General features: G+C 35.7%; 6 protein-coding genes and 1 non-coding gene across 7 annotated transcripts; 6 read left to right on the top strand and 1 right to left on the bottom strand.

Moving 5' to 3' along the window:
• Nucleotides 1–905: 905 nt before the first annotated feature.
• Nucleotides 906–979, top strand: TRNAT-AGU. The gene has a single exon. It is a non-coding gene; the product is annotated as a tRNA-Thr (tRNA).
• A 760-nt stretch (nucleotides 980–1,739) lies between these two features.
• Nucleotides 1,740–8,326, top strand: LOC125221611 (polyadenylation and cleavage factor homolog 4-like). The gene is made up of 8 exons (XM_048123767.1): nucleotides 1,740–1,947; nucleotides 2,050–2,434; nucleotides 3,456–3,557; nucleotides 3,655–3,918; nucleotides 4,922–5,572; nucleotides 5,968–6,882; nucleotides 6,975–7,523; nucleotides 7,664–8,326. The coding sequence occupies exons 2-8, from the start codon at nucleotides 2,090–2,092 to the stop codon at nucleotides 7,706–7,708; spliced, it is 2,871 nt and encodes a 956-aa protein (XP_047979724.1). The 5' UTR covers nucleotides 1,740–1,947; nucleotides 2,050–2,089; the 3' UTR covers nucleotides 7,709–8,326.
• An 887-nt stretch (nucleotides 8,327–9,213) lies between these two features.
• Nucleotides 9,214–13,849, top strand: LOC125224085 (WD repeat-containing protein ATCSA-1-like). The gene is made up of 9 exons (XM_048127435.1): nucleotides 9,214–9,525; nucleotides 9,990–10,250; nucleotides 10,334–10,493; nucleotides 11,547–11,719; nucleotides 12,065–12,293; nucleotides 12,839–12,993; nucleotides 13,078–13,167; nucleotides 13,408–13,479; nucleotides 13,564–13,849. The coding sequence occupies exons 1-9, from the start codon at nucleotides 9,376–9,378 to the stop codon at nucleotides 13,618–13,620; spliced, it is 1,347 nt and encodes a 448-aa protein (XP_047983392.1). The 5' UTR covers nucleotides 9,214–9,375; the 3' UTR covers nucleotides 13,621–13,849.
• A 658-nt stretch (nucleotides 13,850–14,507) lies between these two features.
• LOC125224449 lies at nucleotides 14,508–14,984 on the top strand. The gene has a single exon (XM_048127847.1). The coding sequence runs from the start codon at nucleotides 14,508–14,510 to the stop codon at nucleotides 14,982–14,984; it is 477 nt and encodes a 158-aa protein (XP_047983804.1).
• Nucleotides 14,985–15,447: 463 nt separating this feature from the next.
• LOC125224432 lies at nucleotides 15,448–15,840 on the top strand. The gene has a single exon (XM_048127834.1). The coding sequence runs from the start codon at nucleotides 15,448–15,450 to the stop codon at nucleotides 15,838–15,840; it is 393 nt and encodes a 130-aa protein (XP_047983791.1).
• A 2,336-nt stretch (nucleotides 15,841–18,176) lies between these two features.
• Nucleotides 18,177–20,677, top strand: LOC125224418 (RNA polymerase II C-terminal domain phosphatase-like 4). Its single transcript, XM_048127819.1, has 6 exons — nucleotides 18,177–18,314; nucleotides 18,396–18,579; nucleotides 18,653–18,942; nucleotides 19,018–19,182; nucleotides 19,621–19,659; nucleotides 20,549–20,677. The coding sequence occupies exons 1-6, from the start codon at nucleotides 18,177–18,179 to the stop codon at nucleotides 20,675–20,677; spliced, it is 945 nt and encodes a 314-aa protein (XP_047983776.1).
• A 790-nt stretch (nucleotides 20,678–21,467) lies between these two features.
• Nucleotides 21,468–23,402, bottom strand: LOC125224270 (cyclin-D1-1-like). The gene is made up of 5 exons (XM_048127646.1): nucleotides 23,120–23,402; nucleotides 22,909–22,995; nucleotides 22,535–22,829; nucleotides 22,320–22,453; nucleotides 21,468–22,246 (listed from the first exon to the last, which is right to left on the bottom strand). Exons 1-5 carry the CDS (start codon nucleotides 23,351–23,353, stop codon nucleotides 22,037–22,039), a joined length of 960 nt encoding a protein of 319 aa, XP_047983603.1. The 5' UTR covers nucleotides 23,354–23,402; the 3' UTR covers nucleotides 21,468–22,036.
• Nucleotides 23,403–25,019: the final 1,617 nt, after the last annotated feature.

The raw sequence follows: 25,019 nt of genomic DNA, 5'->3' as shown, positions 1-25,019 counted from the left end.
TTGAAACCATAGACATGGAATTAATTTCTCTTAGTGATCTACAATCTACCATAACTTTATCAATCAAGGGTTGAATGCATTAACTTTGCCAAATTTGGTTTGAAATTGGTAAGTATTTTACGAAATTTTATAGTACAACCACTAAGTTGTGTTCGCATTATTCATGAATGAAAATATTTCTCGAAATTGCAATATGGTGTTTGTAGTTGACTTTTGTTTGAAGTTCTTATCTACATATGAGAAAATTGGCATGACTAAGAAGATGGTGTCGGTGCAGGACGATGAAAGTGTTGAAGACGATGGGCGGAGAAGATGAAGGCTATTATTGAAGATAGATGGTGGCCGATGGGCGATGGGGTAGAGCTGCATGAGCATAAATGATTTTGGATTCTATTTTTCATTGAATTTTTTCATTTCTTGGTTGCATTTTGATTATTTTTTTATTAATGGACTTGACTAATTTCTATTGTTAAATCAATTTCCAATTAGTGAAATTATTGAATATTGTAGGATCATTAGTAATTAAATGGATTGATGAACAATATAATTAATTTCAACATTATTAAATTAAAATTTGAACGTTATTAAAAAAAATCTACGAGACAATCATGAAAAGCTATTTTGTTTTTTCAACATTGCCAAAAAATTATTAATAACATAATCAAAATTATTAGCTATTTTGATTTTGTAATGTCATTGGTTTGAATTAGATTAGTGATTTAAAAAAAACTATATAATTCTATTTTTTTTATCATAGTTTATTTAATTTATGTTTTCAATTTTGTATGAGAGAATTCAATAGGCCGTGCAACGCACGGGGTTAGATACTAGTAATATTAATGTCCAAGAAATGATTCCAAATATGACCCATCGTTATAATATAAAATAGCAAAAATGCCATCATAGCTTTCATAGCTCAGTTGGTTAGAGCACCCGTTTAGTAAGCGGGAGGTCTTGAGTTCAACTCTCAATGAAAGCATAAATATGCAATTGTTTTTCCTATTCTCAACTAGTTTTCTAATGGGCCTGAGCCCATTCCATTAAATTAGATAGTGTTCTTCAATATGGGCTTTCATGGGCCCATAGAATGTTTATGTCATATTGAATCATTGATTATTCAAATTATTAATAGAAGCTTTAGCTTTAGGCTAACAAAATTCTTTTCTTTAAATTTATAAAAATGGCATTTATAAAGGTTTGATTAGTGGAGTAGTATTTAATATTAATTTTTTATGTGGATGTGCAATTTATCTTCAAAAATCTTTTCACTTCCTTTTTTACATTCAATTTGTATATCAAAAATCTTCCTTTTTGATATACAAATTGGAGATTTGATATGGAGATTTGTATATCAAAAATCTTACATTCAATTTGTATATCAAAAATCTTCTTTTCACTTCCTTTTTTTATGTGGATGTGCAATTTATCTTCAAAAATCTTTTCACTTCTACTTCTTACTAATTATCATAAAAATAAACAAAAATTTCCACTTCCCTAATTTTATTAAAAAATATTTATATTTATATTTTTGTTATCTTCTAAAACTTTTATTTTATATAGATATAGAAATAGAGATAGTCTATTTTCTCCAAAATTTTCCTTTTATAGATATAGAGATATGTAAAGATTGCGTTGTAATGATATTCTTTTAATTTACATATTCAAAACCTATGTGGAAGAGGGAAATCAATAACAATTTATAAATACAAAAATAATAAATCTAGCAATAAATAAAGATCGTGCCCAAAAAAAAAAGAGAAAAACTGAAAACAAAAGGGAAAAAGAAAAAAAAGAAACAGAGCATCATCGTTTCTCTACCCTTCCAAACCCCCCTCTGTTTCATAGGTGGTTCGCCGCAGATCTCGATCCTCATCCTCCGCCGTCGCCGCCTTCAATTAAAACTCCGACCACCGCTCTATACATCTCCAATCGTCAATTGCCTATCCCGTAAGCCTCGTGCCGTTTTCTGTTAATCGCCAACACCGCCAATGCTCTCCATAGGCGAAGGCATCCAATAATCCATTCGATTAAATTGCGCCTGTGTTGTAGCTTGTATCATCTCGGTGGTTCAAAGCCCTAATTCAATTCGATGGACCGGAGCTCGAGATTCCAGAACCCCGTGCCTCTGAGCAGCGGGGGTTTCAGCAAGCCTCCGCCAATCCAGAGCGACGGCGCAGGGATGAAGCCGCTTCCGCCGCTGCTTCTCGATAGGTTCAGGGCCATAGTGAAGGAGCGGGAGGATGAGCTTAGGGTTTTTGGTGGCGCTGCTGGTTTGGCGTTGGGAACTGACGAAATTGTTCGGATTTATGAGATTGTTTTGTCGGAGCTCACTATCAATTCGAAGCCTATCATCACTGATCTCACTATAATTGCTGGAGAGCAGCGGGTGCACGGCGAGGGCATTGCTGGTGCCATTTGTTCCCGGATTATTGAGGTATAGCACTTAGGGTTCGGCAGCTATGGTAGTTCTTGTAATCTGAGTTGCAATTTCCGATTCTCCCCAGTGTATTGTAGTCGTTGCAAATGCAATTGTAGTGCTGGAAGGTTGATTGACTTGGATGAGTCTTCTTCTTTTACTTCTTCTCCTTCTTATTTATCTTTCCCCCTTTCTTCTGTTGGAAGTTTTTCAATTTCTATTGTTTTCTTCTTAATCTGGGTGTTTAAACAAGCTAAGAGAGTGGTGATAACACAGATTGAATTGAAGTTTCTGGTTAAATTGATCAATAATATGGAATTGATGATGTGTCTCAGTTAATGTGAAGTGCACTTCCAAAGACAACACTAATCAAGCTTCAAATTTGAATTAAGTAACTTCCTCACAACACAATTATGCAAACTTGAGATGAATCCACTCTTGTGCACTTAAATTTTGTAAGTCGGAAAGTCATGTCTGATATTTTCAGTGACAGAACATTGTTGAAGTGCAAATAATCAAAGCAAGGCCTATTTGCTCTTGTCAAATTTGTTGCAAAGCAAGCTTCTTGTGTTTTTTTATCTTTCCTTCTAATCAGATATTGAAATTGTTTTTTTTTGTTCTTTGTTGAAGAACTTTTATGTATGTGGTCCTGGATTTTCTCATCTAACTAGAGATTGTTGGACTCTTCTTTTTATGTTATGCACTTTGTGTTATCTTGCTATTGTATCCTCTTGGAGTTCCTTGCCTTGTGATGAAATATTGTTGGTAGGCTCTAATTGATTTCTGCTCAAGATGGCATCGTATTATCTAATGTCACTTAATGACGTTTGTCCTAGGCCAGATCTTGTAAATTTAAATGTTTGTTCGTAGAGGTGTTACATTTCTATACTTATATCTCATAGCTTAAAATCTGAGAGTCTTCTCCTATGGATGAAGAGAGGAGTAGCAAATTTGAGTAATATAACCATAAATTTTGGTGCAGGGCATGTGATGGTTGATTTTCTTTGATTACATTATCTGATAGTTGATTTTTTTTCAGGCTTCTGTCGAACATAAACTGCCTTCTTTGTACCTTTTGGATAGCATTGTGAAGAACATAGGCAAGGAATACATTAGATTCTTTTCTGCTCGCTTGCCTGAGGTCAGACCAGTTTGAGTGCATGTCAATTGAAGTCTTGCTTATCATTCTCGCCCTTTTTTTTCACATGCCTGTTATTATTATTTTTTTTATTTAATAGGTTTTCTGTGAGGCTTACACACAAGTCCACCCCAATATGCACCAAGCAATGCGCCATCTTTTTGGTACATGGTCAACAGTATTCCCACTGTCAGTGCTTCAAAAGATTGAGACACATTTGCATTTTTCTCCTCCTGTGAATGGCCAGTCTTCTGGATTGAGCTCTTCAAGAGCTTCTGAATCTCCTCGACCTACACATGGGATACACATAAACCCAAAGTATTTGGAAGCACAACGTCAGTTTGGACAATCATCAGTAGATCCTGTAAGCTTCAGAAAGATCTTGGTTCTTTGTATTTTAACTCCTATATTCCCCTTCTTTTCTGCTCCTATAAATGTCTGAGAGCGTGTGTTTGGTTTCTTTGGTATCAATTGTATTGCTACCCTACTTTTATCATAATTTGGATATCAATGCACGATTGTTGTAAATCTCTTAGTGTTTTAGTGGTTTGAAGATAGTCGGATGTTCAATTTTTTAAGATAATCGGGTGCTATTAAGGACGCTGAGAACTCTTGAATTTTGAAAGGTTATAAAAGGAATAGGCGAAGATAAGGACCATCATGCTTTCCTTATTGAAACTCTTGTTGTGTCCTTCCTATGTGTGAAAGTGGCGCATTCATCTCCAGATACCTAACCTTCCCCCTGTATTGGAATATCTTGTTTTAGACTGATATTTGAAAATGATGTGATGAAGATTAGTGCCTTAGAAATGCTTCTCACATTTTTGGCTTGTATGATCAAAATTTTATACCTATCAAATATTTTTTGAAGTTGGAGCAAATTGACAAAATAGTTTCTGACTTTCTGTTTCAAATTTACATCCATAAATATGTATGAATGGTGGCTGCATACTGGCTGCAGAAGTTATATTTTCTCGCAATTCAGCTTAACTGCTGAATTATGTTGATAATGGTTATACTTTACTTTTCTTTGTTTGTTATCTCGTTTGTTTGTTATTTTTTTTTTGTTTTGCTGTTTTGCATTTTTCATGACATCACTTGTGCTCATTTCATATGGAAGTCATGCTGCTCTGAATTCATTTCATTGACATTTGGGTATAGTTTGTGATAGCATCTTCGTTTGCAAGAGAATGATCATATGTATCTAGCGTTGCCTGATTTCATGGTATAGTTATAGTCTATATATCATATGTCAATATTTGTACGAGTCAGACTATGAAACTGATGTTTGATGGAACTTTAACTGAACAAATCCTATCAGGGGCATGGTTAGTGATACTCATAATTCAAAGTCATTTACTTTGCAGTTTGGAACTGAAGGAGTGAGCTCAACTGGTCGTGCAGGCCTTACAACTTCTGGTTTAGATGCTGTGAAAAAGTCTATTCCATCAGCTTCTAGGATAACAAGGTCCTCCCCTCCTTATGGACTTGGGCCTGGGGGATCATTGTCACCTGCTGGTCCTTCACTTGAGGAGTTTGGTATGGATAGTTCCACAAAGAGACTCGCCGTTAGGCAGTCACCATCTCATCCTGGAACTGATTATGGGCCAAGCAAAGTGATGAACAGAGAGGAGGAGCCGAGTGAGTGGCGGAAAAGAACTTTGCAGGGAAATCTCAAACCACAGCATAAAGCAGCAGCAGCAACAGCAGCTTCAGTGTACAAATATGGTGGTGGTATTGATCTTAGAGGACCGAGAGCATTGATTAGTGCCTATGGGATGGATGAACGTGAAAAAAACAATAAACATCATAAAGCAGATGAGTTGGATTCAAATGGTGCTGAGCAAAAGATAGGTATCAGGACATGGCAAAACACTGAAGAGGAGGAATTTGATTGGGAAGACATGACTCCATCTTTAGCAGATCGGAAGCAGTCTAGTGATACTTATTCATCTCTTCCACCTCTAGGTAACTTGACTGGAAGACAGAGCATTGTTGCAAACCATGCTCCACTTTTGGTGAGTGATTAAGAGGCAACTTATCTGAGGCTTACTCTTCTTATATTATGCTCCTTTATATTGAGAATGTTTCTCATATAACTGTGGTGTTAACTTCCAATTGTGTAGCCTTATTTAATTTATCATCACTTATATGATAAAATATTTAAGTTCATCAGTTATGGAGCATATACATATAGTAATGATATCATTTGTATGACTAAGCATCTGTATTGGCACATTATTTTAATTGGTGGATCTATGTGACCAGTAAAAGATCTGAATGGAGGTTGCAACTATGTCTTTTCTAATCTTTAGATAGAATAGTCAGATCCCACACTTGAATATAATTGAAGTACTACTTGGATGTTTCTTCTAGACTCAAACCATGACCTTTTGAATGTTTTTTCTGACAGTCTACTCGTGGATCTGTAAACAATGTTGCTGGCGCCAGTGATTTGACAAGCCATATTCCTCCTAATTTTGGCCGAGAATCTCTGATTTTGCCGCCACAGCAGTCTCAGAACCAATTTAATGCCAAAGGAGGCGGTTCTCTAGCTGAAAGTAGAGGCTTTTTAACTGGTGGTGAGCAAAGGAGCCAAGTTGGAAATTTCTCAAATATTGATTGGAAGTCTGGTGGGCCTGCTGGTGTTGTTTCCACATTTAGTTCCACCTACGACTCACTGGCTCCCGAAATCCAATCAGGTGATGTTGCTGTAAGAAAAACATGGAATCCTGCAAATTTTCAAAACTCACAGGTTTTGCCATCACACTCGAGTCTTCCTCAGCAAATGCAGTTTAGAGGCCAATTTGGTATGCAGAATGGTTCCATTATTACCGACCAAGTTCATTCTGAGCCTGGTAGCAGTAGAAGCATGCCACAGTTGAACTTGCCCCAAATTTCTAGTATTCGTCCAGGAATGGTTCCTGTGAATTTGCATGGTGCAGCACCGCCAAACTTTTCAATGGTTCGAGAGTCCCGGCAAAATATACACTTGCCTTATTCAGTGCCCAGTTCATCAAATACAATGGTACCACCTTTAAACTATGGATACTTAGCTCATGGGCAGGGTCCTGCTGCCACTACTCCACATAATTTAGTTCCGGGCATGCAATCCTCCTTGCCTATCCTAAATGGCCGAAATATGCCATTTCAAGTACCCATGGCAACTTTACAGCCTCCACCGAGGGGTCCTCATCCAGGAAATACCCAGGCATATCCTATTGGTCAAAATAATGGGCAAGTTGCTCCTAATGCCTCTGTAGGGAATGGACTTTCAGGGTTAATTTCTTCTTTAATGGTCCAAGGTTTAATATCTTTACCAAAGCAGGTATATGTCTGTTCACTTGTTGTATCCTGTTTCTTCGTCATTACCTATATGATGTGCACCTATCTTCATTTTCAATCTATGCACAATGCCAGGATTCTGTCGGAGTGGAGTTCGATCAAGACAGTCTTAAGGTTCGTCATGAAAGTGCAATTACGGCTTTATATGCTGATCTTCCAAGGCAATGCAGAACATGTGGCCATCGATTTAAAGACCAAGAAGAGCACAGCAAGCATATGGATTGGCATGTAAACAAGAATCGAACTCTAAAAAACCGCAAGACAAAACCTTCTCCAAAGTGGTTTGTGAGTGTTAACATGTGGCTCAGTGGCACAGAAGCCTTGGGAACCGAATCAGCTCCAGGTTTCTTGCCCGTTGAGAATACTGTGGAAACAGAGGAGGATGAAGAATTGTCTGTTCCTGCTGATGATAGCCAGAAGGCTTGCGCATTATGTGGGGAGCCCTTTGAAGATTACTATAGTGACGAGATGGAAGAATGGATGTATAGAGGAGCCGTATACATGCATGCACCAGGTGGATTAACAGTTGGAATGGACACATCGCAGTTAGGTCCTATAGTGCATGCTAAATGTAGATCTGACTCACATGGGGTTTCATCGGAAGACTATAAGAAGGATGAAATGGTAGCCTTTTTCTGCTTCTCTTTCTTGAACCTTACATTTACTGCCTTGTTTAATAGGTGTCTTAAATTGCATTTTTATTTTGCGGTTTCTATTTACACTTGGAACAAAAGGTCAACCCTCTCGTTACTCTCCGTGTGCAGGAATCAACCGAAGAAGGCAGTAAAAGGAAAAAACCACGGTGTTAACATTCCTGAGACTGGCTTGCAGGTCACATGTAACCCGCTTGTTTAATTTATTTTATTTTTCTATAGCATCTTGTAGCCTACCAGAAAATGTGTACATGAGTAGTGGACCTGTTTTATCGGTCTTGTGGAAAAGAAAACAAAATTGAGCAGATTCACACCGCGTCCTATTCTTCCCTCTCTTTTTTTAGCATTCTTTACTAGCTTTTTCCATGAAGAGTTGGTACTTCAATTTGTGTTGAAGCCATTGTTTAAAAATAATGATATGGTAGGGCGAGGCGGGTTGTTTGTTCGATGTTTGAGTGCAGGACAGTAGGGTAGGCATGGGGTGTATACTTGCTCTTATTTTGCAGGAGGTTCGGTTCGCCTGTACGAGGAAGCTTGTATCGTTGTATCTGAAGGAACACTGATAGGGTTAAAGAAAAGAGCAGTTTCTGCTGCATCTGGAGTTGTGGTTTTTTTTAACAGTTACAGTATTGCTAAATTTGGATGTAATTTGTAGTTAGCTACAGCAATGTTTTCTTCTTCTCTTACTCCAGTCTCCTTTGTGGGAATTTTTCATTTTAAGTGAGACATGTTTTATTCTGTAATGGCAAAAATGTGAATTTTCATTGCTTTTAAGTTTTAATGGTATTTCATGTGCTTTTTTCTTTCTTTCTTGAGATTGGATCCATTATTAAGAATGGGTTCAGATATTGTACATGACATAATTTTTTAACTTAGTAATTTGTCATTAGTTACATTATTATGTTCTTTAGAAAACATAACATTAAAATTTTCTCATGGTTAAAAGTGACTAATTGTTGCTATTACAATGATATCATATCATGTTGGTTGGGCATGGTTAACAAGTTTCATTAAAAATGAAATGTATGTTTTATCTTTTTGAATTTTTGAATCCTAAACATTTTAACTCGGATCACAATAGTCATACACTAACAATTTTGTCAACTTTTAAACGATTTTAACCTGATTTTGACTGATTTTCAAACGGTTTTAATCCGAATCGGGTTGACGGAATTGGTCAAAATTGGGTTAAAACCGTTTAAAAATTGACAGAATTGTTAGTGTTGGACCAGTTGTGATCCGAGTTGAAATGTTCAGGATGCAAAAATTCAAAAGATAAAATATACGACCAAATCATAAAATTGGCATAGATTCATGACTAGTTTTAGCCTTTACTCTATAGAAAAAATCTATAGAAAAAAACATAGGTACGTCAGATTGATGAGCAGTACTTTCTATTGAAAAAAAAAATGAAAATTACAAAAAAAAAAATCAGGAAATTTGAATGATGGAGTGAGTCGAGTGACAATAAATAATCAAATTTTACAAAAATTTAACATTTTTCTGAAAATAAAGAGAGATTTGATTGGAATGGCATCTTTGCATGCCGGCCCGAAAATAGAACTTGTTCGGCCCGATCCGACACGTGCCACTCACTCGTGCGATCCCGACGCACTAAAAAATAAAATAATTTTGGATTTTATGTGAAGATAGAGAGATGAGAGAGGAAGCAAAGTAATCAAATAAATTTGCTACAGAGTTGAGGAAAATTGGGGGAAAAATTCGTTATTGAGTTGTGTTGAGCAATTGAGCTGAGAATCGGAGGCGGAGGAGTGATCGGAGTGGGTTGCTGCGGGAGGAGAAAGATCAAAGATGCGAGGACGATGTGGAAGGAGACTAGAGAGAGAGAGCTCGGGAACCTTCGCCCTAATTTGTTCAGCACTCGCATTTTCAAATCTAGGATTTCGTCCATTCAGCTCTCCAATTCCAAGGAAATCGTCTCCTCTCATCGCGGAGCAGTCAACTCACTTCAGGTCGTCCTCTTTTTCCCTTCCTTATGTATTAATTGGAGTGTTTTTCGTGCTGTTGATGTTCAGCTTTCGTCGATTCTGCTGCGTATGTGTTGATGGATTTGATTTCCTTTTCCTGTTATAGAGATGACGTTTTTTTTGACCTGATTTAGTATGTATGTATGTATGTGTGTCAGTCAGTCAGTGTGTGTGTGGGGTAGGTAGCTGGATGTTGGATTTTGTGCTTCTGATTCGTGTTTAGGATCGACAGTAATGATGATTGGTTCCTTTAATTGACGAATCAGAGTCCTATTTGGAAATGAATTTTGTCCCAATTTGGTATGCGTTTTGACAGAAGAGGACTTGAGCTTCCTGTTTCAGTGCCTATAATGCATTGTCTATGTTGTGAATTAAGTCAAAAACATGTTTACTCAATGCAATATATGTTAAAAAGAGGTTTTCTGGGATCGTTATGATCTCAAGATCAGGTTGATTTGACAGAGGGGCGATATCTACTGGCTGGTGCGGCGGATGCAACTGTTGCAGTTTATGATGTTCAGCGAGCAACAGATCATGATGGGCGTGGCCGAATTTCGAAGCATAAGTCGTTGTTTCTCATCAACAAGCAGCATGAGCATGGGCATAAATATGCGATATCATCTGCCATCTGGTATCCGGTCGACACGGGGTTGTTTGTTACTGGTTCTTATGACCATCATATCAATGTTTGGGATACGAATACTACACAAGTGAGATATTTTACCGCCATCTGCCCCAGTTTCTACTATTTCAATTTTCTACAAGTTTACATTTGTAAAATTATCCTTTGCAGGTTGTAATGAATTTCAAAATGCCTGGAAAGGTTTATAGAACTGCTATGTCTTCAATAGCAAGATCACACATGTTAATTGCTGCTGGAACCGAAGATGTCCAAGTTCGATTGTGTGATATTGCTTCTGGTGCATTTGCTCACACTTTGTCTGGTCATCGCGGTATGGAGATACTGGTGGACTATCTTGCATTGCATGAAGTTAAATCATTACATGTTTGTGGTCTGGTCTTCAATATTCAACTTTGGTACATCTAACAAAAACAAGTAGTAATTCATAAATGTAACTTAAAATGACTTGAAACGGTTTATATGATGTCTCTGCCCCTCAAAATCTACATTCTAAAATTCTTATTCACACTAGAACTTTGAAATGGGCAGTTGCATCCATACATATTTGCAATGTGCAAGTAGAGTATGTATTTTTGCTCTAGTTTACAATCTCTAATGATCAACACTTTAAATTTCTTTTATTTCAATTATTAAATGATCAGCTATTTTACAATGCTTATTTGAGGCACTTGGAAGCAGATATATAATGTCAGCAACATATACCATTCATAGTCGAAGAAGTTTAAAATTTACGAACTCATGTGTTTTGACAAAGTTGCTCATTATTTAAAAGATTTTTCATTATGGTAGTTGGTTTAAATGAGAACCATGCCTTAAGTTCCTTAATACACAAGTTAGCAACATTTCTACGTTACATGCTTCAAATGGTATTATCCATTTAGTGTTAGCTGGAAAATTAATTGTGTTTTAAGTGTTTATGAAAGATATAAAGTGGACAAGTATCGATAAGGATAATTTGCAGTTAATAGATCTGAACTAACACGTTTTACTTATAATCTCTCATTTTCTTTCTTTTTGTTTTGTCATATATTTCCTTGTTCTATATAGCTTAATAATCCTAGTATGGCCAATTACTAGACTTCATTTAGCCTTTTCTTTCTCTAATAGGGGCTAGACTCTCTTCCTTTGAGTACTGGAGTATTTTTTATTTGTTTTGTTCACTTCGCATAAGACTAACACCGCTCTTGTTGTCTGCCTTAGTTCCATTAGTAACACAAATATTGATAGAACTACCTCCAAATGGAATATAGGAAAGTCATTTTATTTCTTTTGTCACTCATAATAGATCAAATACATGTTTGTAGATAATGTTTGTACTACAATGTACTAAATCTTTGTTAATATCTCCTGATTCTTTTGACAGATGGAGTAATGTCGTTGGAGTGGTCCACTTCTAGCGAGTGGGTATTGGTCACCGGAGGATGTGACGGTGCAATACGCTTCTGGGACATCAGACGGGCTGGATGTTTTCGTGTTTTGGATCAATCTCATTCCCAGTTAGGAAGACGTCCACCTCTCCTTGCAGCAACAAATAAGGTGCCAGCTTCCTGCGATTTCTTTTTTTTTTAATTGATTTCTAAGTTAATACTCTGTGTATTGCCTCCTTAAATATTAGCTTGCTAACATAGTAACATGTTCATCTCATGATTAGTTTTATTACTGTGATTCCGTAGAACTAAAAGTTGTTTATTCAAAACTGCAATGACCTGTGGCCATATTTTGTCATTTAAATAAGACAATCACTCAGTAGAAATTTAATCAGGATATACAGGAAATGCTGCACATATAGACACTACTAAGCACGTCTAGGAAACGGGCTCTTGGTATCACATACTTGTATGAAGTATTGATGTTAGTATAATCTTATGGAATCTTCTGCAGAAATCATCATCACATCAAAGTTCTGCAAGAGCCCGGCCACCTCAAAGAAAATCAACTAATGGTAACACTGTAAAGTCCCATGGTGTCACTAAGGTTCCTAGTCAAATGAAAGGTGCAAAACAGAGATCACATCCTGGAATGATTTCGAGCCATGATCGTGCCACAGCCCATTATGGTGTAGTAACTGGATTAAAGGTGACTGAAGATGGCATGTATCTTCTAAGCGCAGGTTGAATTCACTACTACTAAAGAAACATTTATATCTTATTGTCCTTTCCAGCTTTATGGTTTCTCTTCTGAAATATTATGTGAACTCAGTTTGGATAACTACTTTCTTCTTTTAGAACACTTGAGATAAGAAGTATATGCAGATTTTTATTTGTCTGGATAATCTTATTCCGTTTCCCTTCTTTTCTTTCAAATGACCTTAAACATGAGAAAGTATTGCATTGCTTGTTATGCGATGGTTATGAATCTTATGATCATCTGTTATCTTTCATTTGATTGACTCTCAACTGGTCTATAGAATATATGACACTTGAACCTGTTCTTACATGTCATAAGTTTTGAACCTATTTCTACATGGATGAACAAGAAAAGTATTGGTTCTCTTCCAACCCTGTTACATATTAATGCTGTCACAGGAAGTTAGATTTTTTAGAATTCCTTTATTGTAGTTGTCACAGTTATATGCTCTAGTTACAAGTGATTCTGACTACTACGTCACAATTTTTTTATTTGAAAATTTGATGTAGTTATGATCTTTTGACTCAGGTTCTGATTCAAGGTTGAGATTGTGGGATATAGAGTCAGGGTGCAATACACTTGTGAACTTTGAAACTGCACGCCTACAAAGTAGCAAGGCCATACAGATGGCTGTATCCCAAGACTCAGCTCTTTCTTTTGTTCCTTGCATGACCACTGTAAAAGTATACACTTACTCTACTTACTTTAGTACTATATCATAATCCTCGTTTCAAATATTTGATGCACTTATTCTCTCAATCTATCAGGTCTTTGATATTTGGTCTGGCCAAACAAAGTACGCATTTCGTGGCCACTATGAAAATGTGAACTGCTGTTGGTATAATGCACAAGATCAGGTCTACCTCTCTCTCATATATTGTACTCATGCTGCATGCCCCACACAGAAGGACTAGCTATATATGCCATTAGATCTATGTTTCATTCATAAAGATGTATGAACTTGCCATTTCTTTAGGTTGTTAATGGGCGGCTATAATATGATTTCCCATATCCCATTGTGACCATTTTTTACAATTACAATTAAATTGGCGGGGAAATGGATCTTTTCCACTAATCAATTGTTCTATTTCATATAGGAGTTGTATACTGGTGGCAATGATAGGCAAATTCTTGTCTGGTCTCCACCCAAGGCCATTTCCACTGAAGATGTAAGCTTTTGAAACCTCGTGTTTACACAATGGTAGTATATGCTAAGACTGCGACTTGAACCATCCTTTTATGTCAAAATGCAGGATGAATCGAAGAACGGGGAGGCTGCCACCAGTGACCAGGATAACTGGAGTGATTGAGGCATTCGCATTCATGTGCCTTGGTCGATCAAATTTCCCCGTTCTGCAACATACATCGTCTAGTACAAATTACTAACAATGCACAATTAGTGGGTTTCAAGTTCAAAAGATTCTAAATGCTTTCCATATTGTGCATCAATTTTCATAATATCAAGTGTTTTCAGCGTTGTTGTATTGCAATTTGTTATGTAACAATTTGTTGTGCCCTAAAAGGACTCTATTCTCTCTATTTGGTTCTTGTATTTGCATGTATCATAGTGTAAAATACTCTCTTCATTTACTTTAGGAGTCTCATTTGAGTTCGTTACGAGTTTTAAAAAATGTAAAGAAAAGTTAGTGAAAAAAAGATAGTGGAATGTGGGTCCTATTTTTTATTACTCTCTTCGTCCCACAATAAGTGTCACATTTCATTGTTTTAATTTATTGCTCCTTCTGTCCACCATTAGAAACCTCATTTCTTAATGGCATGGGTTTTAAAAAATGTTAAGAAAAGTCGGTGGAAAAAAGTTAGTGAGATATGAATTTCGCTTGTATATATTAGTTTTAAATGAAATGTGAGGGAATGAGTTATTGGAATGTGAGACCTTATTAGAGCATCCGCAATGGCGATCTTCCCGTCGGATGTTGGAGAGGCTTCCGGGAAGGGCGTGCGGGACGTCCGCCATTGGGGCGGCGAGGGGCGGAGGTGGACGTCCCTTAAGGACACGGGATGGGTGCGGTCGTCCGCGGAAGGGCGACGGGACGTCCGCCATTGTGGCGACTCGCGGACGTCCCAATTTTTTTATTTTTTATTTTTTAAATTCGGTTCGTTGAACTTGATTTCATTCGTACCACTTGTGTTAACAAGTTTATCTCTATCTAAATTTCTATTTTCAAGCATATCTAGAATGGCTAGTAGTGGTGCGGGTGGTAGTGGCGCGGGTGATAGTGAGGGCCGACGAATTAATGAAGAATTGCAGGCCGCTATGACAGGGGCGATAGATCGCCTGCTACGCGAGGCGATGCAGCGGCAGCAGCATGCGGCGATACCTCGCCCGATCCGCTGTCGAGCTATAGTACCCCGGGACCACATCGCTGCACATCATCGATTATTTGAGGAATACTTTGCTCCAGAGCCGCGTTTTGGGGATGCCTTATTCCGACGATGTTTTAGGATGCAACGTCCGCTATTTATGCGTATCGTGAGTGCTTTAGAGCATCGATACGAGTATTTCAGGTTCAGGGAGGATGCGGCGGGCAAACCCGATCACACGCCCATACAGAAGTGCACTGCCACAATCAGGCAGCTGGCGTACGAAGGCGCGGCCGACATGTTTGACGAGTACCTCCACATTGGCGAGTCAACAGCCCGCGAGTGTCTGTAGTATTTTTGCCAGGGCGTTAGAGATAGAGAGATATTCGGGGATTGGTATCTTCGGAAGCCCACCCCCGTAGACTGCCAACAGCTAATAGATATGCACGGGTCGATGCACGGGTCTCCCGGGATGTTGGGCAGCATAGATTGTATGCATTGGGGGTGGAAGAACTGCCCCGCCGCCTGGAAAGGGATGTACACTACCGGCTTCAAAGGCAAGCATCCCACGATGATCCTTGAAGTTGTAGCTGACTACCCGGCTGTGGATTGGCATGCTTATTTTGGAGTAGCCGGGTCGAACAACGACATCAACGTCCTCTAGTCATCGCCCCTTTTCAACGATCAGTGCAATGGCATTGGTCCCGCTATCAGTTTCGTCGCCAACGACAACCTGCACAATATGAGATACTATTTGGCGGATGGGATATACCAAAACTGGCCCGTTTTTGTGAAGACGATTAGATGCCCATCAGATGATAAAAAAGATCTACTTTGCGGGTCGTCAGGATGCAGCGCACAAGGACGTGGAGCAGGCATTCGGTGTGCTCCAGAGTCGATGGGCGGCAGTGAAGGGTCCTTCACAGATGTGGTATATTGACAACATCGCCGATGTCATGTACGCATGTATTATTATGCACAACATGATTGTCGAAAATGAAGAACCTGAACTGACTCAGTGGACCAATGAAGATGCTATGGGTGCCGGTCCAAGCCACGGCGTGGCCAACACGAATGTACGTATGGGGGTACCCCATGGAGAGGCCGATTGGATCCGTACATTTGCCGACATGCGCCAAACACAAGCTCATATACAACTTCAGAATGATATCGTTGAAGAGCTTTGGGCGCGGAGGGGTAGACGTTGATATTTTAATTTTCTGTTGTTTGCATTGTAATTTTATTTTTATATAATTATGTATAATTTTTTTTAATGAAGTTGTAGCATTTTCCCCGTTCGTATTCGTGTCAAAATTTTAATCCCGTAACGTAAATTGAATATTTGTGAATTTGTGATTTTTTTTTTATTGCGGGAAGTCCGCGCGGGAAGGGCGATGGGAAGTCCGGATTGTGCAGTGGGAAGTCCTTATGACGTGGCAGAAGATGTTTTTGGGAAGTCCGACGGAAAGGGCGGAGGGATATCCGCACCATTGCAGATGCTCTTATTATTTATGATAAAAGTGAACTGAGCCTTCTATTCGTGGACGAACTAAAATTGAAAAATGAAACTCCTATTCGCGGTCCTATTCGCAGACAGAGGAGGATCAATCTACAATTGTTACGTATTAATATGATTGATTGTAATACTCCAATAATTTGTTCTCTCAATTGTTTTATACCCAATAAAGTATATATAATTATATATAATTTATGATATTAGTTATGCTCATATTTGGGATTATAAATATTATGCATTTTGATTTTGTAAAAATATTTAATTTTTAAAAAATTAAAATAAAGTTTGTGTTATATAAATATCTAAGAACATTCATTTTAAATTAGTAGTAATATTTTTTCAAGTAATAACAATAAAAACAATTTATTTTTATATACGATGAAGCGATTCATTGGAAAAAAATGATTAGGATAATAGAATAAAAAAGATGATTGAATGTTAAATCTTCCGGTGGGTGTAACTATTTATCGTACCCCCAATATAATATTTTGGGATCCGCCACTGTCCCTACCGTCTCTTCTCAGTCGCGCAACATTTTTACCGCTGCCTCTGCACATGCATTTTTCTAGTTATTATTTATGCTTTGCACGTACATCTTTAAAGCGTTGATGATATATTTAAAAACACAAATTAACGTCCTTAATTAATTGCATTAAAAAACGTCCTAAACGAATTTTAATTTTGTAGTGACATAATATGAAATTAGGCAAATCTGTAACTTTACTCCATACTCCTATTATAAAATTTTCGGTATATAGTCAGCAATAGTTTATTCTGAACATATATTATTATTAGGCAATCTGTAATTTTATACCGTACACCTATTACGAAAATTTAACTATATAATTAGCAATAGAATATTGTGTGCAGAATTGGGTTATTATTAGACAAATCTGTAATTTTAGTCCGTTCTCCTGCTATGAAATTATATACTTTATACATATAATTAAGAATAAATTATCGTGTAAAGAATTGAGTTAGTATTAGGCAAATCTATAATTTTAGTCAACACTCATATTATGAAATTTGATCATATTATCAATATCTGTCTATTTAATCATGGGATTGTCTCAAACAAGAGGGTCTATAAATTTAATACGGTATGTAATATCAATAATCAATATATATACAACATCAATATTGTTAATAACAACACATAAGGAAATAAAACAATAATCTATAACTAATTTCAAAAATTAAACTAAACCTAAATTCGACAAAATATAATAATAAATCTATTTAAACCACAATCAGTTGAAAATTAAACCCTGACCATTGTTGGAAACCCACAAACCCCAACCAGTCTTCACGCCACATCGAATCCAAGAGAAAGAAATAAAACAAGGTTGGATTTTAATTGAAGTCTTTTCTTTTGTATAACATATTTTAATAATTGTATACTAGTATTTCATAGAAAAATTAGGATTAAAGTTTTTAGAGTGCTGTCCCACTTTTTTTTTTTTGTTAGGTAGCATAATTATTTATGTCATATTTTATGCTTGTCATCTTTTTTTTTTAATATTATTTCTCATTGTTGATTCTAACATGTACAACTTCTTCAAATATGACTTGTCATCTTTTTGTATAGAGAAATTAAGAGAAAAATAAATACTGAAAAAAATATTGATATGTGGTCTGATTCAAATCAAATTCTAAATGAAAGGTGAAATAATTCAATGCGAAATAGAGTTGGTAGGATAGGTGTTCAATGTTAGAGTTATTACAATTTTTGTATAATATTGATGGATTGGAATGACAGATGGGTGAGGAGTATGCAAGAATTCTTGATGTGGAGTTGGGTGCTTCTTATGACTTGGATCTTGAGATGTAGGTCTACTTCTATGTCTTTTATAAATAACTTCATTTGTTGGTAATAATTGTCTCAGTATTTCACATTCCACTAACTCCTCATTCTCGCTTTCTTTTACATTTCTTATAATGCAAGCCGCATAAAAAGTAAGACAAATGGTGAATGAGGGAGTATTTATTATTTAGCTAGGTTGTCTTTTTTATAGAGTTAAAAGTGCGATGGAGAAGTTTGAGTTATCATTAGGCTCAGAGAATGAGGAAATCTGTACGCATCCTGGTTTTGTTGATGAATTGTGCATTAAATGTCGCTTACATGTACAAGATGATTCAGCCATTCCACTTAAATACATTCATAAGGTGGTTCTCTCCAACATTCTTACTTATAGTATTTCCCAATAATAATATCTTAACACTAAATTCTATATGTTCTCCATAAAGAATTTGAGGATAGCTAAAGATGAAATGACTCGATTACGCGATAAAGGTTTCGAGGATTTGGTTTGTTTAAAGAAAAAGCTTTATTTGGTCCTTGATTTAGATCACACACTACTGGATTCGGTTATGTTAACCAGTATAGAAGAGGAAGAAGAACAGTTTATCGACCAAAGAGATTCTCTACTAGGTATGTTAAGTATGTTAGGACCTACATTAGTTTAATATTATCTGCTTTAACTTAAAGCTTTTACGATAATTAGATACTTGGAAGAGCAATTTGTTCATACCGGACAAGATGGAAAGGATGACTAAATTGAGGCCCTTTGTGCACGTATTCTTGGAAGAAGCTAGTAAACTATTTGAGATGTACATCTATACAACGGCTACACGTGGCTATGCTTTGGAAATGGCAGAATTGATTGATCCTGAAAATAAATACTTTTGTTCAAGAATAATTTCACGAGATGATTCCACACAGGAGAATCGAAAGAGTCTGGATATTGTTTTGGGGCGAGAAAGTGCAGTCCTCATTGTTGATGACACTAAACGGGTGACTACTTAGTTTCATTCTATGCATGTTAGTTCAGTTCATAATGATTAATAATTAACATATTTATGTTTTTAGGTATGGGAAAATAATCTAGAGAATTTAATATGGATAGATGAATATGAATTTTTCACCTCTGATTATGGTGAAAGCCTCTTTCAACGGAAAACCGATGAAAAGGAGAGAGTTTTGGCTAATGTTTTAAAGGTGCTCCAACAAGTACACACTTTGTTCTTTGACAAGGTATGTCTACTCTCTCATATGACTGATAATTTTTGAAACGACATGAACACACAAGAAATTAATGGTTTTGGATCAAACCTTATGGAGTTATGTATACACTTATGGAGTTTTGGGCTGGATTGAGTTAGAGTATGAAAATAATATAATGATTTTAATTTTTTATTGTTTTTATTGTACTTTAGTTTTATTCTTCGGGTTCATTTAGATAAGAATTAATTGTGTATATCAGGTTTAATCATATAGTATTTGGTTTAAATCACGTAAATTAGATTTGTCCTGTTTAGGTCATATTACGGACACAAATCGTGAGTTGGTCGTATTGATTTATAATGACCCAACCTGCACTATTTCTTATTCTATATTATCTTTCTAATAAGTACTTATTAACTAAAGTTGAACGCTTTTTTACATCTATTTCTTAATTTTTTTCTCTTTAAGGAACGCAAGGATAATATAAAGGAGCGAGATGTGAGACAAGTAAGTCTTTGGCTCTATTATTTATTGTTTTACAATATAATACATGCAAACACAAGAACCATTAAAAAAGCATTTGATCTTTATTCTTGCATTCACAAAGTTTTAACTACTCCACTTTGCGATGATACATCATCTTTCTTTGCAGATAATAAGAACACTTGGGATGAAATTTTTCAAGCATTGCGTCGTACTAACAAAGGCCGGACTCCCGAGAGTCAAGGTGCCATTGTATTTCAATTTAAAAGGTCACAAAACATTTACTTTGTTCTTTACCTTGTTGAAAAAAAAAAAGAGCTAAGAAAGCAGTGTAATAGCAAAGCTATTCAATTTATACAAGAGTGTTTAGACATATTACTTCAAAAATAAAGTATTATTTTCACAGCACTGTTGAGTTTGTTATTTTAACTAAGATCCAAGGGAACCACTCCCTTTATATTATATATCCAATCTATTAATGATGATATTATTGATTGTCTATAAATTTAATTTGTTAATCAAGCACGCATACCTTTTTTGTTCAAATTTAGATATCTCGATATTCAAATGTATTAAATGATGCATGCATACAATTTGATAATTGGAATGAATTCAAATATATATGATATCAATAATCAACATATAGAATCAAAGTTGTTCATTAAAATTTTGTACTAGTGTAGTAATATACAACTTATTTAAAGTAAAAATTAAAATTATTTGGCAAAGTGTAATCTAAATCTATTTAAACCCCATTTAGTCTCATCCATATAGGTCTAACCTAGACTCTGATATCTTGAGTAAGACAAACTAAAAAAAAAAGTGGACATCTTTTTTAGGACGGAGGGGATACCTAATTTAGAAGAGCTAAGAAGCAATGAATAATGCTAGCCTCTGTAGCATCAATCTAAAGGGGTATGTAAATAATGCATCAAACCCGCACACCGTTGGTGAAGCATGTGATCATAAATCCGGTGGAGCTAATGGTGAAAGCGTAGATGCACCAGCCAAGGACGTGACGAGAGTGCGCACGAGAGAATAAGCGAGTTGTAACTAAACAACTAGTCATTACAAAAAATTCACTATGGAATATAAAATGAGTCAGACTCTAATGTCGACGACCCAATATGTCCACCGTGATTAAAAATTAAGTAAAGTTTAATTGTGCATTTATAACCTAAATTGTGGGTTATGAATATAAATAACACTTAACTAGTACTCCTCAAATTGTCATTACTAAGATAAATAGGTTTAAACATTATCTCTAGATCATCTAAACTGGCCCAAAGAGAAATTCAAATGTCATCCTAACTCGCCCCATCATTGTACTAAAATACTACTCCCTCCATCCCGCTTTAGCAGTCCCATTGACTTTTCTGCACTCGTTTTGTAAAAATAATAATAAATAGTTAAAATGGAGAAATAATAAAGTAAAAAAGAGAATAATATAGAGAAGAGTCTTATCTACATTATTCTCTTTTTTGTTTTATTATTTCTCCACTTTAACTATTTATTATCATTTTTACAAAACGAGTGCAGAAAAGTCAATGAGACTGCTAAAGCGGGACGGAGGGAGTATACAACTTTGCCTTCCTATTCATATTGATGTAACAATAACATCAATCTTACACTAGCTCTAGCACTAGCATTTTTTTTCTTTTTGAAAGTATATAACTAAGTGGACCCTTTCGAAAGTAGGATAGACAGAACACAATCACACACACACGTTAATTAGAAACATTGGTGATTGCAAAGAAAGGAAAGTACAACAAGCACTGGTAAGAGTACAATCCTCATGGGACATAAACATGTAGAGTTCCATCAAGTAGAGAGATTCCCTAACATAACATGGGCAAGATTTTTCTTTAGAAAAAGAAAAGAAAAAGATGAGCTCCCAATATCAAACACTTCAAACCAAATCTTTACACAAAACATCATTTGTGATGGGAAATATTGCAACACAAGTGTATCTAATCAAAGAGACATCATCACATTATTTTTTCTCACCTTCCCAAAAACTAAAAAACAATTTGAAAAAAAAAGGCACACCCTCTAAAACTAGGGCTGCATGTGGCTATAATGAGCTATAAACATAAACATGTAGTTAAAAATAATCAATCAAACAAATTGGTTTTTCAAGAAAACCCAAAGGCCAAAACTGTGTGAAAGTCATCATCTTTGTGGGCTTCATTTCCTTTCCTTTTCATTCTTTCAAACTTCTCATGTAGCTTTCATGTTCTTCTGCCAAACTTCTCCTTTTTCACTCCTTCCTTTTCCCTTTTCCCTTTTCCCAAATGAATATATTTCCTTTCTACTTTGTGTCCAATCAACTCCATAAATCATATACAAACATGAAAATTATCATCACAATCATAACTCTCACCCAAATTGATGCTTCCTTTCATGGCTTTGGCTTCTTCTTCTCATCCACATTGCTCGATTCGTCCATCTGGTCGAACACGAGGCGCGTTCGCTTCGAGGGATTCGTGGAGGAACCTCCATAAGCTTGGAATTGGATAGGGGATAGAACAGGAGACTCAATGCCTTTTGCTACATTCAATCTCTCAATCTCCATTTCTTGAAATGAATTGTAGCAAGAAATGATACTATCCTGCAAGATTGTAAATCCCATTAATTCCCCTAAACAAATACTGATAATTCATCATCAAATTTTTAGCACTCACACTATTGAAAGAATGAGGAGGTGTCAAGCAACCAATCTTGAGGTGCAATGCATCTTTTGTCAATTCTTGGTCTAATACAAACAATGTGGCAGCTGCTGATATCACAGATGGCCTATGACACATTATTTTTGCATCTACATTTCAAAATCAAGATCAATCAAACAAACAAATCCAACTCTCAAGAAAAGGGGTGACAAAAAAAGACACTAACCAACCTCTCACTGAGGTCAAAATGACTTCCTTGACTCTTGAAAGCCAGTTTTTTGGTGGTGATTTGTTGTCACAAAACTTGCTAGCAAAGAATGTGGTGAAACTAAAAGGGGTTAAAGATCCCATTTTCCAACCCAAAGCATTCAAGACCAAAAGCTCCATCCTCTGAATCACACTGCTCTCAAAATTGTAATCTTCAACACAAAATTCAGACAATGCTGGCACCCTAATTTCCTCCATCTTGGCAGCCAGTGACAGACAAGCCATGGCCAAAAGCCTCATGGCCCAAGATTGCTCTTCCTATATTCACACAAAAACATTCAACAAAATGCAGCCCACATTATAAAAATTGAATCTTTCTAACCCAAAATCAACTTACATCAATAGATCTTATCGAGAGAAATCTATCAAGATATGTAACTGATGCATAAGCAGTTTGCACTCCAAATCCAAGAACTTCCCTTTTCTGCATCCAAAAAAATAAAAATCCAATCTTTACCACTCATTCATCAAGAAAACCACCAAAACACTATAAAGATTCAATCTTTACATTCAAATCAAACACACACTAAATGGGTTTTGGTACAAACTCTGAGAATGTAATCAATCCCCTCCAAACGACCCCTTTGAATCCAAGAATTCCGGAGAAGATCTTGCATTTGGGACACCCCATCTCTGATTTCTTTATCAAGAAGTGTTTGAATGTAATCATCATCATCATTTTCATATACTAAAATTTCTTCATCTTCACAGGCTAAACTTCCCAAATCCTCTTTACATAGGAGACTAGTAGGAGAGAGCATTGATTGAGAGCTACTCTCCATATTTTTTTTCTTGTTTTGTAACAGAGTGTTGAATTTTCTTTTACTCAAATCTAAATAAAGATTTGGGAGAGAATCTAAGGATATGTATGGGAGAAATTTATGCCGCGAAAACAAGCGGGTATTTCTGATAATGGTGGTCGTGTCTTCTAATTAGGCATGTGATATGATAACCATAACTACCATTATTTATTTATTTATTATATAAATTTGTGTTAAAATGACAACCCCTCTTAAAATGACACCGTAACACAATATTATAAACGCTACACAACAATATTACAAACACTACACAACAATTTATAGATTGTTGTATAGTGTGTCGGATATTGCTGGATAAAGACCAGCAAATTGCTGACCGTCTTTTTCCACATTTTTTTTGCCACGTGGCAGCTTATTATTCGTCCACGTGTATAAATGATTGGCTAGAAATTGTGGTATGATGTTATTTGAAGGGTGGTAACACCCTAACATATCCCTTTTTTAAATTTAATCGTTGGTCACACTATTTAGTAAGATCATCGTAACTACTAATATCATATTTACTTTGTATTTATTTGTTGAATAATTCCCTTGAATTTTGAATAGAATCAAACTGGTTTTATTGTCAATTACTACTACCTTTGTGTTGAAATGAAACGTTTTGAATATTTTGGGATCAGAGAGTATTTATTAATAATAATGAATTTTAGAATAAAGAGAAAAATATTTAGGAGTGATTAGCGAATTGACATTGGGATTTTAGCTAAATTTTTGCTTTATGTGAATTACAGATATTTACGGATAAATTGATGCAATTCGATTATTGGAATTACGGATATCTTAATCATTTTCCATAATAATATAGCTTTGGCCGATTTCTTTAATAGTGCATCTATTTCGATTCAATAATTATATTAAGGGCCCTTCCAAAATTTATGTCACAAAGTACATATGGTAGACCTCAATTCCACTGTCCTTCCAACTCACATTTTGGTGATTCTTTTTCACCATTTATTCTTTAGACTATACCATAATTTGTTCGTCTTTATAGTTATGATCAAATGTAAAACAATATATTAAATGAATGGTATCTTTCCAACTTGTGTGGTTAGTGTAATTATTGTACAATGTATAGTGTTTGTATCCTTATATATGATCTAGCGGTCATGTTTTTGTGCGATACAGTGGCTTAATTGATCACTGACAATTTTTAATACAAAAGTGCATTTCTAGTTTCGATTTACAGTTTATTGTTAATTAAGATACTATATGATCTCATAAGTTTAGAGTGATTTAGTATACTAAAAGATAGTACTAGTAGACAAATAGGGTAAGATGTTTTCTTTTTTTACAACAATATTTACGTGAGTCATATCTTTGAATGGTAGTGTATGAATGAATTGTTACACGACATTTACCAATGCTTTTTAAATATGGTATTTACATAAAGTTTTGCCAACAATGAATTGTCTCCATTATAATGTGTTTTGAAATAGAAATGTTATGAAATGCAACTTTTGTGAGCATATTAGTGTGACCATAACCTTAACATTATTGTTTTGTTTTCAACTTTTAATTTAAATAAAACTATATTAAACTATTACTAACATTATAAATTTTATAAATTACTTAAATGATTAAAGCTTAAATTTTTTTTCATTCATTATTTTGAATAATAAAAAAATAA

The sequence above is a fragment of the Salvia hispanica genome, chromosome 4 (genome assembly GCF_023119035.1).
Source record: "Salvia hispanica cultivar TCC Black 2014 chromosome 4, UniMelb_Shisp_WGS_1.0, whole genome shotgun sequence".
NCBI classification, from domain to species: Eukaryota; Viridiplantae; Streptophyta; class Magnoliopsida; order Lamiales; family Lamiaceae; genus Salvia; species Salvia hispanica.
This window is presented reverse-complemented; position numbering and strand designations above follow the sequence as displayed.

Excerpts from the sequence above, each read along its gene's own strand:
- LOC125221611 (XM_048123767.1), top strand. The coding sequence starts at position 2,090 with ATGGACCGGAGCTCGAGATTCCAGAACCCCGTGCCTCTGAGCAGCGGG. Across the intron at positions 3,919-4,921 it reads GACAATCATCAGTAGATCCT|TTTGGAACTGAAGGAGTGAG; the intron begins GTAAGCTTCAGA and ends TTTACTTTGCAG. Across the intron at positions 5,573-5,967 it reads CAAACCATGCTCCACTTTTG|TCTACTCGTGGATCTGTAAA; the intron begins GTGAGTGATTAA and ends TTTTTCTGACAG.
- LOC125224085 (XM_048127435.1), top strand. The coding sequence starts at position 9,376 with ATGTGGAAGGAGACTAGAGAGAGAGAGCTCGGGAACCTTCGCCCTAAT. Across the intron at positions 10,251-10,333 it reads GGGATACGAATACTACACAA|GTTGTAATGAATTTCAAAAT; the intron begins GTGAGATATTTT and ends TATCCTTTGCAG. Across the intron at positions 10,494-11,546 it reads CACTTTGTCTGGTCATCGCG|ATGGAGTAATGTCGTTGGAG; the intron begins GTATGGAGATAC and ends TTCTTTTGACAG.
- LOC125224449 (XM_048127847.1), top strand. The coding sequence starts at position 14,508 with ATGGCTAGTAGTGGTGCGGGTGGTAGTGGCGCGGGTGATAGTGAGGGC.
- LOC125224432 (XM_048127834.1), top strand. The coding sequence starts at position 15,448 with ATGATAAAAAAGATCTACTTTGCGGGTCGTCAGGATGCAGCGCACAAG.
- LOC125224418 (XM_048127819.1), top strand. The coding sequence starts at position 18,177 with ATGGAGAAGTTTGAGTTATCATTAGGCTCAGAGAATGAGGAAATCTGT. Across the intron at positions 18,315-18,395 it reads CACTTAAATACATTCATAAG|AATTTGAGGATAGCTAAAGA; the intron begins GTGGTTCTCTCC and ends TTCTCCATAAAG. Across the intron at positions 19,183-19,620 it reads ACACTTTGTTCTTTGACAAG|GAACGCAAGGATAATATAAA; the intron begins GTATGTCTACTC and ends TTTCTCTTTAAG.
- LOC125224270 (XM_048127646.1), bottom strand. The coding sequence starts at position 23,353 with ATGGAGAGTAGCTCTCAATCAATGCTCTCTCCTACTAGTCTCCTATGT. Across the intron at positions 22,454-22,534 it reads CATTTTGACCTCAGTGAGAG|ATGCAAAAATAATGTGTCAT; the intron begins GTTGGTTAGTGT and ends TTTGAAATGTAG. Across the intron at positions 22,247-22,319 it reads CTCCTCATTCTTTCAATAGT|GATAGTATCATTTCTTGCTA; the intron begins GTGAGTGCTAAA and ends ACAATCTTGCAG.